The sequence below is a fragment of the Armigeres subalbatus genome, chromosome 3 (genome assembly GCF_024139115.2).
Source record: "Armigeres subalbatus isolate Guangzhou_Male chromosome 3, GZ_Asu_2, whole genome shotgun sequence".
Taxonomy (NCBI): domain Eukaryota; kingdom Metazoa; phylum Arthropoda; class Insecta; order Diptera; family Culicidae; genus Armigeres; species Armigeres subalbatus.
Window position 1 is genome coordinate 376269449 of NC_085141.1, and position 15849 is coordinate 376285297.

General features: G+C 41.6%; 2 protein-coding genes across 2 annotated transcripts; one reads left to right on the forward strand and one right to left on the reverse strand.

The window, feature by feature from the left end:
- Positions 1–2000: 2000 nt before the first annotated feature.
- On the reverse strand, positions 2001–4380 carry LOC134226569 (eukaryotic translation initiation factor 3 subunit M). The gene is made up of 4 exons (XM_062707420.1): positions 4222–4380; positions 3785–4068; positions 3166–3647; positions 2001–2860 (listed from the first exon to the last, which is right to left on the reverse strand). Exons 1-4 carry the CDS (start codon positions 4264–4266, stop codon positions 2511–2513), a joined length of 1161 nt encoding a protein of 386 aa, XP_062563404.1. The 5' UTR covers positions 4267–4380; the 3' UTR covers positions 2001–2510.
- Positions 4381–8069: 3689 nt separating this feature from the next.
- On the forward strand, positions 8070–10796 carry LOC134226570 (cysteine--tRNA ligase, cytoplasmic). Its single transcript, XM_062707421.1, has 3 exons — positions 8070–9054; positions 9200–10135; positions 10200–10796. The coding sequence occupies exons 1-3, from the start codon at positions 8281–8283 to the stop codon at positions 10695–10697; spliced, it is 2208 nt and encodes a 735-aa protein (XP_062563405.1). The 5' UTR covers positions 8070–8280; the 3' UTR covers positions 10698–10796.
- Positions 10797–15849: the final 5053 nt, after the last annotated feature.

Below are 15849 nucleotides of genomic sequence, written 5' to 3' on the forward strand. Positions count from 1 at the left end.
CACGTTTCAACAGGGAGCGGTGCAGTGTTGCAAGGGCAGAAGAAAAATGAATCCATCGCAACACGAAGAATTGTGATAGCTGAAGCGCAGGAGAACATGGATAGAAACGATATGCGGAGGTTTTACGCAACGTCAATGGCGCGCGGCATAAGACTGCGCCAGTTTTCGTCATTTGCAATGACCGAGAGGGGAATTTGAATACAGACAAGAATATGGTGGCAGCCAGGTGGAAGGAGGACTTCGAAGATTTGTTGAACGGTGAAAATGAAGGTGTATTAAGGAGCAGGATGGACATAGTCGGCGACGGTCATGCTGTGGATCCACCAACGCTGGACGAGGTTAAGAAGGCTCTAAACGAGCTGAAAAACTGTAAAGCTGCTGGGAAGGACGAGATCCCGGTCGAACTTCTCAAACACGTTAGTTAACAGCTGCATCAATCGATCCACCATATTATCCAGAAAATATGGGAGGATGAAGAACTACCTGCCGGCTGGTTGGATAGCCTAATATGCCCAATCTAAAACAAAGGGCACAGACTTGAATGTGTCATTTACACAGGGATCACCCTTCTGAAATCGGGGTAAAAAAATCTGTCGCGTATCCTGTTTAACAGACTAAGACCGCTTGAGGAGTCCTTCGTCGGCGAATACCAGGCAGAGCCGTGAGACCCGATCAACGACGGATCAGATGTTTAGCCTGCGGATGATCCTTGATAAAATCCGGATTACAACTTGCAGACTACCATTCAGTGAATTCAGTGAAAAGAAATGAGCTCTGGCAGATAATGTCCGAATATGGTTTTCCGGCGAAACTGATTAGACTGATACGTGCAACGCTGGATGGCTCGAAATCAAGTATTCGGATGGTAGCCGAAGTGTCAACCTCGTTTGTGACCTTAGGGGCAAGTCAGAGTAAATGCGACGCGACAGTCCAATATGACAGCCTGTTGATAATGATTGTCATTCTTTTGTGTGAGACTTTGCGGATGACGTCGACCTCATTGGAATCGATCGCAGAGCAGTAGTGGAGGCTTTTGTCCCACTGAAGAGGGAGGGTAGGCTTAACCATTAACTCTACCAAGACAAAGTACATGGTGGCAGGTAGTGACAGAGGAAGACCTAGTAGTGTTGGTGCTGAGGTAGTGCTTGATGGGGATGTGTTTGAAGTTGTTGAAGAATTTGTTTACCTTGGAACGCTTGTGAAATGTGACAATAACGTTTTCCGTGAAGTGAAAAACTGTATTGCTGCTGCGAGTAGGGCCTTTTACGAATTACGTAACCAGCTTAGGTTCCGCTATACTCGGAGGGAAACTAGAATATGGTGTGTGGCGCAGACGCATGAATCATGAGCTGTATCAAGTATACAAAAAAGAAAATATTGTGAATCGTATAAAATACGGCAGACTTCAGTGGGCTGGTCACTTAGTACGAATATCGGAAGAAAGAATAGCGAAAACAATATTCAACAGAGAACCAGATAAATGCTGGCGACTTCGTGGAAGGCCACGAACACGCTGGCTGCACCGTTGGAATCGGACCTGGGAACCCTAAACGTTCGAGGAAACTGGACCGACGATTATGGAGCTCTACAATACGCCAGGCATATGTGTATCGACCCTGAAGCCAACCAGGTATCCAGGTAGGTATAGGGCAGGGCGCTCAATGAAGGAAAAATCCATATGATTTGACAGGTCTGTACCCAACATGTTTCGGATAGCAGAACAAAGGGAACCGAAGCGAGAATCTTTATCTTGTTACTTACTAAAATGTATTTTGATCCAATGCTCCAAAAATACTGCTGTGGTGAATCGAAGGCCAATCTCTGCATTGTCAAGAAACGTCAAACCGGCATTAGAAGAAGTCAAGTCTGTTAATGGTAAGGTACGCATGCAATGGCTACCGGCTATGAAATGAATGAATCGAAACAAATTGTCAGCAGAGGGACTTGGAAATAGCTTCGCAACCTGAGTTTCTTTTCTTTGTAATGATGACTAGAATATCTTTCGTTTCGTTCATACTTTAAAATTGTATATATTACTTATGAAAACTGTAACCGATACAAGCCTATCGCTAACTCCCTCGAACTACTCTAAACGATGCTGATTAAGGTATTGAACGAAACAACTCCCACAAACCTTGGGGGGCCACAGGATACCGTCCGATCTCTAGATCAAGGCCCAAAGGCCCTGCTAGATTCGTCGGAGTCCTGCTCCCTTTTGCTAGTAGTCTTTTGTTTTTCTGGTAGGTTTTTTTTTCTTACCCTGGTGCACACAATAAGCTCCCGCCCTCGCGCAAACCCTTCAGAGATAAATTACACTTTAAACTTGTCGTCACCACCACCACGAACAACGAGATGACGATGGCCGAGGTTGGCTGGCCGGGAGGAATCACTTACTTCTCACAACAATGGATACACTGATGCTTCCTTCGATTAGTTCGATTTAAACGTAGATAGTCTAATTCACTTGTTAATTTTCTGTATTCTAAACAATCGCAATTTGAACCACTTTCTTACTGCTTGTGCGCGAGTTCGATTTGCGCATCAGAGACGGATTTCATGTTTTCCTGAACCAACGTCAGGTTGGTTTTCCACGCGTGCAGCAAATCACGCAACTGTTGCCACTGAGGCCGACCGAACGTCCGGTGCATGGTGCTGGAGATGTGCACCGTGCGAGTCTTCTGGTCCATCCGGGCCCGAACCAGCTTCGTTTTCAGCACCTCGATGATGAACGGTTCGACTTCGTTTTCGCCGATCTGCAGCTCATCCTGCAGCTGCTGGAAAGTCATCTCGGGATTGCTCTCCGCCAGCTGCATGAACGACAGGAGACGCATCTTTTTAATGTTCTGTTCGTGGTTCAGTCCTAGGTAATGAAAAATACAGACAGTAAAGAAACATTTCAATAATGTAGCATGATTGTGAATACAATTCACGCTTGATTTTTGAAAACGAAAAAGTCCATAGAGAGGCTCTCTTTGTTTACTTTCTCTTTCGTTTATTACGAAGCCTTTTTAACATTTACATCGGATTTTCTCACCGAGATCTGAAAAAATAGCTTTGTCTAGCGTGCTGAGGTGGAAAAATTTATTAATGCAAAATAAGCTTCGATATTAGTGAAAGAGAGTCGACGTTCTCAAAAACCATGCTATAATTAGTAACATGACTCACCCTGAGAATTTACGAATTCTTTGTGGTTTTTGTAGAACTGCAAATAGCTTGGCAATTTCTCCGACACAAACACTGAGAGCAAATCGTGAATCAATTCCCCCTCCAGGAACCGCACAGGCTTCAGCGACAACAGTGGATCCAGCAGGAAAGTATTCGGATCGGCCAGGGCCGTCACGATACACTTCATGGCATCTTCGCGGGCATAGGAAGCATTTTCTGCCGTGTAGGTTCCCAGCAGTTCGATCATCACCTTCGACGCCAGCTCACTGTTGGTGTCTTTCAGAACGTCATGCAACAGTCGGTACAACTTTTGCATTTGCTCGTTTGAGGGAGGGCACTGGGTGAACTGAGCCTTCAGTTGATCCACGCCAGAAAAGACTTCTTTGACCTGCTCGGCCCTTTTGGCCACCTGAACCAGATGATAGTAGACGTGGTATCGTAGTGGGGAAGTGGCTTCCAAGTTGCTGAACAGCCGCCAAAGACTGAAATTAAGCAAATCAATAGAAAAAGTCAAATTAAACGGAAGAAATAGTTTACAATACAAATCACGAATGAAATATTTAATTTTCAGGTCAAATAAACAAACTCACGAAGATTAGGAAAAGGTCACAATACTTACGATTGTAAACAAACCCGAGCCAAGTTGGTATCTGGAGCTTTGGTCATTTTCTCGCAGAAGGCCAAGATCAGATTCTCCCCACGCTCCAATGGAATCGATACGATGATGGAAACGACACTGTTGAGAACGGCATCGATTTCCTCAAGGGTGTGCTGGGTGCCATCCTTGAAGCACACGTCGCAAACGCCAATGATCTTGTGCAGATCATCTTCGATTCCCTTCGACGACTTTTCCTCACTTATTTCTGCCCCAAGGGATTTGAAGAACTTTCGCAGCTCTTGAGCCTACCGAAGGAATAAGAACAAAAATAAGAGCAAGAAGAGTCCATCGTCGATAACCTCAAATTCACGGCCGACGACTTGGCGCTTGGTTGTAAACAAAATTACTGCCACCAGTCCATTTCTAACCGTTAAAAGGACATTCGTTTCGGAACTCACCTGATCCTCGATCTCGGCGTCGATAAATACGGCTGGTCCTTGCATTTTGCAGCAGTTTTTGGGGATATTTCGCTGGCACCGTGAACCGCAACACGTCGCGAAAAATGAAAGCAACTAGCTGGAAAAGAGAGATTTTGACGTTTCGTTTTAAGAACTCAAGCCGGATTTGACATTTGAGCACACGCACACGAGTATAACAGATTGTCGAGATGACAAACCAGGGCTGAACTGAGAAAAGAAGTTTTGCATAGAACAAAATTTGTTGTGAACCTCATGTTTTCTCGCGTCGCATTTGAGAAGGGCCAACATTCATCATACGGGTAGTCACTTATAAGGCTCAAGACTCCATCACAATGTTTTGAAAATTGATGACTGTTTCACTTGTTTGTAATAGTGATGCAATTGGTACGGAAAAATGCAGCAGCGATAAATAAAATGTTGTTTACAACTGGGGGAAATGGTGGAAATGGGGTGGTAAAAATATGTCAGCTGATGCATAATGTTGCCAGACTTGACGAATTGTTTATTTTATATCATAAGACATGTTCATGGTGTATCAAATATATGGGTATTTATCGATTTAATTTTTTTATACGCCACTTGGAATGTAATAGAAGCTTACGTAACATGTTTAAATATTTATTTTTGGTTTTATTGTTCAATCCGACAAACAGCAATGATTTTTTCCAATAAATAAATCTGGCAACGGCGAAGAGATGATTATTTTCTTGTGTATGCACATCTTTGTTTGCGTGTTGGCTGGCGTATACGTTGTATTGTTCGGATTGAATGAAGTTGCATCGCGTAGATTTTGTACTCACCATTCCACTTATTGCGCTAGTGAATTTGAGTCTTCCGCATTTTATTGCATTCACAATACGGTCGTCAAATTTGTCTCTCACTTCGATTTTTGCAAAGCAGTTTTCAACAGTTTTTGGGCGTGAAGTGAATTAATTGGTAGTCAAGGTTGACGAAAAATGTGAAACTCAGTTAGTGAATATGTTTTAGGAGTGATAAAATCAAAGAAACAATGGGAAAAGATCCAGTGAAAAACCAAGTGAGTGTGTATGTGTTCGATCCGAACGTTCGAACGTTAGTATGCGTTCGATGAACAAACGAATATCGATTTAGGAAAAAGGCAGTTTTCAGTGTTTTTCCAGCAATTCCTCAGTAATTGCTAGTTTTGATAAGTGAAAATTCAATATGGAAATGCCATGAATATATTATGATAGAGGGTAAGTCCGTAAATAGCCCCAAAATATTGAATTTAGTTCAAAACTTTATTAGTATTAGTGCGGATTTGAATAAAATCATTGTCATTATCGGATTGATTACGGTTTATAGAGCCTTAACAGCGTATACGCCGTTAAGTGAATACCCCTCATGTGAATAACCTGCACTGAGGAAAATGGACGTATGATTTTCAATCAAACGCCTTATGAAAATTTGCCACAAGGAATCGGTATGAATTTCAATATGTTGCCTTATGAATGATGATTTTGATTTGAAAAAAGTGAAGTGCGGCAGACTGGATTCGAACCATGGACGTCGGGGTCGGGAGGCCGGTATTGCCTGATTTTCTCAAAATTGCACGCGGCGAACCCTTCATGAAAGGTACCGCCGCGCTTTCTGCACCCCGTTTACTTGATTCTTATGGGTGAATAGCATTGCGGTGTATCGTTTGGCGCGGCCGTACCTTTCGACAGTCATTCGCCGCGTGAAGTTTTGTGCAAGTACCCATTTGGGAACATTACAAACGCCGTGCAGTGTATCATATTCAGAAAATCTGACAATATGTAGACCACACGCCCATCGACGCTCGATTACTCGGGAAGGTAACTGCGTATAAGAAGCACTGTTGGTGGGATAATCAGTCGAAGATTCATAAGGCGCCAGTTATGAATTTCGATAGTCCACTTCGCTGAGTGTGGGTGCTGCTCGGATGAAAAATATAATCAAAATATCAAATTTTAATGTATTTATTTATTTTTATTTATTTATTTATTTCATCAACCGACGTAAACTAGTACACGCAGGAAAATCAACACATACTTTATGGCAACGCTTGAATAGCCGGGAAGGTAACCACCGACAAACCGACGGGCCTCTCTGATTCCAAAATTGGCAGAAAAAAATTAGGGTAAAGTGCCCAATAGTGGACCCTCAACCAATAGTGGACCCTCCAGACATTTTTTCATTATTACAGCACAATGGAAATATTTTGCTATGAAATTCCATCGGGAGAACCTACCTTACAGTTCTATGATTTGATTACATGCATTGAAAATGCTCTGGAAAGTAAAATTAGTTGATTTTTTACAATTCTATAAAAAATGAACACGAGAGTGTCCATTATAGGAATATTTTGGGGGGTCCATAATAGGGAAGAAGAACGTCCCGAAACGAAACATGAAAATCAAATGAAGTGTCGACTATAGGAAAGCAATTTCCTATTATGGACCCCCAGGGGGTCTACTATAGGGCAAATTTAGTCCAACTTTAGAATGTTAATTTCAAAGAATAACGTCGAGTATTTGAGTGTTTTATGTATGTATCGTGAAGAGGAGATGCAGAGCTTGATGTTAGACATCACGCAAAATTAATATTTTGACAATTTCCACTCCTTATGCCAGGAAGAGCAAAATTTTGCTACTAGGGGGTCCACTATTGGGCATTTTACCCTACAATCGTTTTACTTCGAGTGTAGTAACTCGTTCTGTCATTACTGACATTAATATTCATTTTATAGAAAAAGTCAAGAAAAAGAAAAAGCAAAATGCGCGCAATCCCCCAGCTGGTCGACGTAAACATTATATGCACGTTTCAAACAATCTACACAGCGATGAAGATAAAAATAACCAAGTAATAGAAAATCTTTTTTGATGCTTAAATCAACATTTAAGTCTTCAGGATCATTACACACATTTTTGAAAGTCGAATGTTTTTCATTTGGCTAACGAAACCTATCATAAAACTCTTGATATTTATAATATCGAATATTGATTATTATGTGGAAGCTGATGAAATAAATTAAAGCGTGCATGATCAAGTTTGCCCGCACATTTGTGAGAGCTGTTGTGTAAACCATCGCACAGATGGAGCTAGGTAATGAAAGGAGAGTAATTGCCAAGAAATTTGAAGAACTTTATATGGGAAGGCACGTCGGTTTGTCGGTGAGGTAACTGCGTATAAGAAGCACGGCTGGTGAAATAATCGGACGAAGATTCAAAAGGCGCCAGTTATGAATTTCGATAGTCCAGTTCGCTGAGTGTACTGGTAAAAACTCACAATCAGTTGAGGTATATCCAGCTTTTTGTGTTTGTATGGCTATTTTATGTCGAAAAACAGCCCGTCGATACTTCCGAGTCTTTGTTATCATTAAATCAACGAATTTAAAACAAAAACATTGTACAGTGAACGTTCGCTAATTGGGGTTTTTCTAGTTGGGGCGCTTTTTAGTTGGGGGTTCGCTAATTGGGGCGAAACCCAATTAAAAAGCAGCTAAACGTCAGAATGTGATGTCAAAAACGTGTTGACGTTTTGTTTCCGTGTTTGGCGGGATCGATATTTTCTGGCGCGTAAAATTTTCTTTTGTTCAATGCAAAAAGTAAACAACATTGACGCTTGTCAAACCGCCCCAATTAGCGAACGGCATTCACTAGTTGGGATGAGGTCGTGCCCCAATTAGCGAACGATCACTGTACGCCATATTGAACGAATGGTGGTGGATAGGCGTATTAGCCATCTAACCATCGCTTCAGTCCCCTGGTAATTTGGTTCAGTGTAGACAGCATAACAAATTTTGTTCCAGAAATTTAATATGGTTACGTTCTCTGTCTCTGAGCTAGTTTGAACGTCAACAAAAACCGCATTCGTGCATCCACCTTTTTTTCGTCGCGAGTTTCGCGGTTGTGTATGACTAATCGCATGCCGAATTTTCTGTATTTCGGCGTTTAAAAAGTACCGTAAAACGTTGCATTTGTCGCACTATCCTAAACAAACTGTAGAACAGCAGGTCTCAACTTATAATCAAGAAATCGCTGTACAGCGCTGATCGCAATGGCAAAACGTGTTCAACCGACGTGGCAAACTCCGGTTCCAACGAAGGAGGAACCAAGGCTTCGACTGTTCAACAGTTTGACCCGGCAGAAGGAGCTGTTCGTTCCGAAGGATGGTAAGAATGTCAAGTGGTATAGTTGCGGCCCAACGGTGTACGATGCGTCGCATATGGGTCACGCTCGGTCCTATATTAGTTTCGACATACTCCGAAGGGTTCTGTCGGACTACTTCGGGTATAACGTCCTCTACGTGATGAACATCACCGATATCGACGATAAGATCATCAAACGAGCCCGGCAGAATTTCCTGTATGAGCGGTACGTGGAACGGACTACGTCCTTGGAGACACTCCTGGAAGATAACAAGGAGGTGATGGAAGCATTCCAGGGTAATCTGGTCAAAACGACGGACCCCGACAAGAAGGCAATGATGGAACGAATGCTAGAAAAGTTGACTGTAGCGGTGGACAATTTGACGATAGCGGTCAAAAGTGGTGAGAAGGACAAAGTGACGGATGCTCAGCGACAGTTCCTGGAGGATTCCAAAGATCCATTGTCCGATTTGTTGGACAAAAAGGAAGGAGCTTCTGTAAGCGAGAATTCCATTTTCGAAACGTTGCCTCGATTTTGGGAAGATGAATTCCATAAGGACATGGACGCTTTGAACGTGTTGGCGCCGGATGTGCTAACGAGAGTGAGCGAGTACGTTCCGCAGATTGTGGGATACATTCAGCGGATTATTGATAATGGGCTGGCCTACGAAGCGAACGGATCGGTAAGTTGACAACGTTTCATATTTTGGATGATTTTGCATTCTTTTTGATTGCATCATTTTTTGGCAAATTCAGCAATCAATGGAAAAAATCGATATAACAGCATCATTTTGAATTGTGAATAATTTAGAAATTATTTCACTTCAGGTTTACTTTGACGTGGCAGGATTTGATAAACGTGATAAGCATTACTATGCTAAGTTGGTGCCGGAAGCTTACGGTGATGCCAAATCTTTACAAGAGGGCGAGGGCGATTTGAGCACAACGGAGGACCGTCTTTCGGAGAAGCGATCCCCAAATGACTTTGCCCTGTGGAAGAGCAGCAAAGCCGGAGAGCCTTGGTGGGAGAGCCCATGGGGTAAAGGTCGTCCTGGATGGCATATTGAGTGCTCTGCCATGGCGTCCGATATTTGCGGAGATTATTTGGACATTCATACGGGTGGAGTGGACTTGAAGTTCCCCCACCATGACAACGAACTGGCTCAGAGTGAGGCTCACGATGGAAGCTCAGAATGGGTTAAGTACTTCCTCCACACGGGACATTTGACCATCGCCGGGTGCAAGATGTCAAAATCTCTCAAAAACTTTGTCACTATTCAGCAAGCTCTCCAAAAACACACTGCCACTCAACTTAGACTCGCATTTTTGCTGCATTCCTGGAAGGACACGCTGGACTATTCCGAAAACACCATGGAAATGGCCGTCCAATATGAACGATTTTTGAACGAATTTTTCCTCAACATTAAGGACCTCACCAGACACGTAGTTAGCGGAAAGCCACGAGATCGGTTTAACTTGTGGACACTGGTTGAGTCTGACCTACAGCAAAAATTGAATTCCACAAAGGAACTCGTTCATGCGGCGCTCTGCGACAACATTGACACTCGTACGGCCCTCGATGCGGTTCGCGATTTGGTGTCTCATAGCAACGTCTACATTCGGGATCATAAAAATGAGCTGAATGCATTATTGTTGAGGAGAATTGCCAGTTATATTACGGATTTGCTGCACATTTTTGGTGCAATAAATGGTCCCAGAGGAGGAATAGGGTTCCCTGTAGGAGGAAGCGCTGGCAATGGCGATGTAAGTAGTGTCTTCAAATAATCATAATTTAAAAATCATTTCACTATTCTTTTCCCCTTATCAGCTGGAAGAAACTGTCATGCCCTATCTGACTACCCTGTCCGATTTCCGCACGGCCGTACGAGAGCAAGCTCGCACCTTGAAGGCAACCGATATCCTTCAGTTGTGCGATCGAATTCGGGACGATATCCTACCAAATTTGGGTGTCCGGTTGGAGGATCGGGAGGGTAACGCTTCGGCTCTGAAGCTGGTAGACCGCGAAGTTCTTCTTAAGGAACGAGAAGCTAAACGGGCCGAGGAGGCTCGTAAAGTGGCGGAGAAAGAGCGGAAAAAGGCCGAAGCTGCCGCAGCGCAGTTGGCGAAGGATGCACAGCGTAAGATCAATCCGGTGGACATGTTCCGTGGCGAGGCGGATAAGTATTCGGCTTTTGATGAGCGTGGACTGCCGACGCACGATGCTGAAGGGAAGGAGATCAGCAAAGGGCAGCAGAAGAAGCTGCAGAAACTGCAGCAACAGCAGGAGAAACGCTACCAAGAATATTTGGATTCGGTCAAAGTTTAAGGCAAGATCAAACACGTGAAAGAATTTTACTAAATTTTACTTTTTTCTATTTATTTATTTGTGATAAGACCAATGCAAATATAAACGATTTGGGCAGTACTTTTGAGAATGTTGTTTTAGCCCTAGTAGATTGTTGTGGGACCTTCATTAGCCTTGCGGTAAGGTGCGCGGCTACAAAGCGGGACCATGCTGAAGGTGGCTGGGTCTGGGAAATTTTCGGGTTGGAAATTTTCTCAACTTCCCTGGGCATAAAAGTATCGTCGTGTTAGCCTCTTGATATATGAATGCAAAAATGTTAACTCGGCTTAGAAACCTCGCAGTTAACAAATCTGGAAGCGCTTGATGAATACTAAGCTGCGAGAAGGCAATGTCCCAGTTGGAGATGTAATATTGGCAGAAGAAGAAGATTGTCAAGTTAATATTTTAAATATTTTATCGCATTGTATTCTCCCTGATTCTCTGATCAATTCTCGCTTAACTTTTCAAAAGGACCTAAGTAACATTTTTTTCATGAATTAATTTGAATAGCGCAATCAATAGCTTTCATGTTGTTCTGTTGATTGCGCTATTCAAATTAATTCATGAAAAAAATGTTACTTAGGTCTTTTTGAAAAGTTAAGCGAGAATTGTTTAAGAAAGGGAAACTGGATTTTTGTTATCAGTCGATTCTAGCACAGCTCGAATTTAAAATTTCTCGGAATTATGATAACAGGGCTGGTAACGATGAATGCCGTTCAAAATAGTGACTTTAGTGACCAACGATGACGAAAAAGTGACCAAATAGTGACTTTGAATTGCAGAAAAAGTGACCAAATAGTTACTTTCAAATGCAGAAAAATTGACCAAATACAGTAGACGTTCGATAACTGCAAGTCATTTAACTGCAATGCTTTTTAACTGCAATTCGATAGTTGCAACAGTTTTGCAGTTATCGGACCGCTAAACTTCAAACTGATGTCAAACTCAATGACAGCTGCATTGCGCTGCACATTTATTGCATCTGACGTCGTTTGACGTCTAGAATGCGTTGCAGTTATCGAACGGCATTCGTTAACTGAAAAGTAAACATTTTGCAGTTATCGAACGGCTACTGTAGTGACTTTTGCATGAAGTTTTAAACCGGGGATAGAGCTACAAGTTGCATTACCATTGTTTTGATATAATTTGTAGATTGCAAACTAGTGTTTTATTTTTGAAATCCTTATCTAGAATGCTATCACAAATCAAGAAAAGACAAAAACAACAAAAGCATGAATATTACTGCTACTGACCACGCCCATCTTCACCGTAAGGAGGAAGAGGATAAAATCAAGAGGCCAGTAACTGCGACACTCTCATAAGTACCACGGAGTTGGATATTGAGGATGCACTTGTCATAAGACGAGTTTGTACCTTCCCATTTAATGCCACCACTTGATTGTACCTTGACAGATACGTATTTCGACCTCAACAGTAAGGTCGTCGTCAGTGTCTCGTACTTCCAATAAAATCATGGTCTTTTATTAGAAATCCAGAAATTCTAATAAACTATAATTTCTAAATGGCCAATTTTAGTATTGAAGTTAATAGAAGGGTGGCCAAATAATTTCGAGTAAAAAAAATCTTTTATATCTAATTAGTTTGTTGTTTTATTTTAGATTAAAAGAACGACTAATTCATTTACCTCCACACTAGTGTTTTGGCAATTCTTAATTGTTAATAAACAAAATCAGTTTTATAAACATGAGATATTTCTAAAATAATTTCAATCTCAAAGTTTTGAATTACACCATGATCCCTTTTTCAAGGCGATTTAATTCTCGAGCTTTTTTCATACAAATCTTACCGGAGTTAGGGGCACTAAATTATAGTAAAGAATGAACACCCTCGTTAGCAAAAATGGGCAGCGTCGTGTCATTTTGTTTCTCTTCTTGAAGAAGCCATTGAACAAGCATTTTTTCTATCACGACTTCCTGCACATGATCCGCCACTCATTTTCTCAAAGCCTGTTTTCACGCACGGTCAGAACGCCATATAGCTTGGGCTTGGGCCAGAATTACTTTTGACATAACTTGCTGTACAATTTCTTTTTCGTGGCTTTTCCCGAAGGCGGATTTGGGGTTGTCTCATTTGGAGAATTAAACTTAAAAGTTGTGCACTATCTTTGTCACCGGGGGGTAAAACCGCTCACCAACAGACGTAGTTCTAGTTCCAATACTCCTCAATTCGGTACTCTACACTCGAGGTCAACCTTTCGCAACAAACTCCATTCGTGAAGTAGAAGATCATAGTCGATGTTATTCGGAAACAAACTCAGGATTCCACAACTCACGAACCTCACAACACACTTGGAACTTGGTGCATATTTCCCAAATTTTATATATTGCCACCAGATTCACATTTGATTTGGTTGATAACTACAGTAGATACAAATGATTTTTAATTGATTTTTTTACAATAGGCACTGCAAAATAGTGACTTTAGTGACCATTTTACGAAAAATAGTGACTTTAGTGACTTTTGGATGCAAATAGTGACTTTTTAGTTTTTTTTTTTTTTTTTTTTTTAGAGACTCTTTAAAATTTTATTCGAGTCTGTCAAGAGTTTACAGAGTTTATTGACACTGCTTAAATTACTACGTTGTATGACATCGTTCGTTTTCTCCTTGAGAGTTATTGCAGGGATTTCATCTTCATCAAGGTGTTTCCATCTTCTTCTTCAAGGTTTCACTTTGGGGTCAAATCGCGTCGATCAGCGATATTTCTTGAAAGAACTCCAGTACTCTTTTTGCTTGACTGTTGTCGTCGGCTAATGCTTCCCTCATGTTTGGTTGGAGTCCGATTTTCTTTCTTGCGTCGTCGTATCCAGGGCACTGAACGATAATGTGTTTAATGGTGAGTGGGTGGTTACATTTTACGCACTTTGGTGGGTCTTCCTTTTCCAGTAAGTATGCATGTGTTAGCCGGGTGTGGCCTATTCGTAGTCTGCTGAGTATGACATCTTCTTTACGATTTCCTGTTAGCGCCTCTTTGAATGGTTTGGTAGTGTTTTTTATCTCTCTAAGTTTGTTGTGGGATGTTGAATTCCATTCGGATTCCCATTTTTTAGTCATACTATTTTTAATGATGGTTTTTATTTCGCGGTGATCAACTGTTTTCCGCGTAATTGTGCTCATCTCTAGCGCACTCTTTGCTTCTTTGTCCGCTTTCTCATTTCCTGGGATGCCTATGTGACTAGGGACCCACATGAATGTTACCGATGTACCTTTCTTCCCTATGTTGGTGTACAGATGAACTATCTCGTCTTTCAAGCTGGTTCTGATTTTCTTCTTTTCTAGTGATGTGACAACACTTAAAGAATCGGTGCAAATAATATATGCGCCTACTCTTTCCTGGTTTGAAATCCAGTTTAGGGCCTCTATTATTGCAAGGCTCTCCACACTATAAATACTGAGTAGACTATGGGTTCGCTTGCGTATGATTCCTTCGTCGGTTACTATGCTGTATCCCGTTTTAGAGTCGTTTTTATCAGCTTGCAGAACTGTATATCAGCTTGCAGAACTTATATTTGGTGTGGATTCTTTCAGCAAACAGTTTTTTAAGTTCATTTGGGTTTTTCCCGTTTCTACTAGCGGACATCATTGTTTTGTCTATTAGAATGTCTTTTCTTATCCATGGCGGAGTTTTTGGTATATTTAGGGATTTGCTTGGTGGTAGAGGAATTCCAATATTTTCGATAATATTCTTGCTTCTTGTTCTGATATTGTTTGGCTCTGATGCTGGGCCTTGGGCCCACAATTCTCCTGAGCTGTTGTTATTCTCTTCGTCTGTTGCACTATTTGTTAAAGCCTGTTCATTGTTTGTTTGCTTTGTTGCGAAGATAGCGAGTCTTTGACTGAAAAAACTTCTAAGACTTGGTATACCCGATTCGGCTTGTAGGCTTTCTATTGGGCTGGTTTGAAAAGCTCCTGTTATTATTCGCAGTCCTTGGTTATGTATGCTCTCTAGCTGCTTCATTGTAGATTCACAGGTTGAGGAGATGATTGGCGCGCCGTACAGCATTTTCTCTAGTACAGCTGATTTGTATATTTTGATAAAGTTTGCCGGTCTGCACCCCATTGTTTGGTGGTTGTGCAACGTAAAAACTGTATTCTTTGCTGGCATGCTGCCTTTATTTCTTCGATGTGTATTTTGAATGTTAGGTGTTGGTCTAGTGCTACTCCAAGACATTTATGACTGAGCTTGTACGGTATTATGTCGTTGTTAGTTTTAAGGTTTACGTTGGCTTGTTTTTTGATCTCGCTTTTTGAATACTACGGTTGCACATTTTTCGGCTGAGATCTTGAATCCAGTGTGGGTTTCCCAAGCTTCAATTTTTTCAAAGCAAGTTGCAGGTTTTTAGCTATTTTCTTCTGGTTACTGTCGCTGGAGATCAAAGCTACGTCATCTGCATAAAGTAAGACTTGGACGTTTGGTGGTAGGTCTGAGCATATGGTGTCTATAGCTATCAAGAACAGGGTCACGCTTATAACTGATCCTTGACACAAACCATTTTCCATTAGCGTGTCGCGGGAGTATGTGCCGTTTACCTTAACTTTGAAGCTCCTTTTCATCAGCATTTGTTGAAGATATTTGATGAGGTTTCCTCCTATTTTCCATTCGCTGATTCTATTCAGAACTAATCTGCGCCAGGTTGTGTCGTAGGCTTTTTAATATCCAGAAAAACTGCTTGTGTTAGCCGTTTTTATGCATTGCTTCTCTCACGATGTTGTCAAAATGGCCCAGATAATCGGTAGTAGATCTACCTTTCCTAAAGGCATACTGGTGTTGATTGATTAGATTTTTTCTTCTAAGATGAACATTAGCCTGTTGTTGATCATTCTTTCCATGATCTTTCCAAGACAACTGTTTAGGTAAATAGGTCTATAGTTTCCAGGGTTGTTTCTTTCCCCTTTTCCTTTGTAAATAGGTACTACGAATGATTTGGTCCAACTAACTGGATACATGGATTCATTCCACAACCAGTTGTATGTTTTCAGCAAGAGGTTCTTATATTCTACTGGCAAATGAGTGATCATGGCGTAGTGTATGTTGTCTGGACCAGGAGATGACCCTTTTAATCCTTCCATTGCCTCTGCTAGTTCGTTTTTGGAGAATGGTGCGTTGTACTCTGC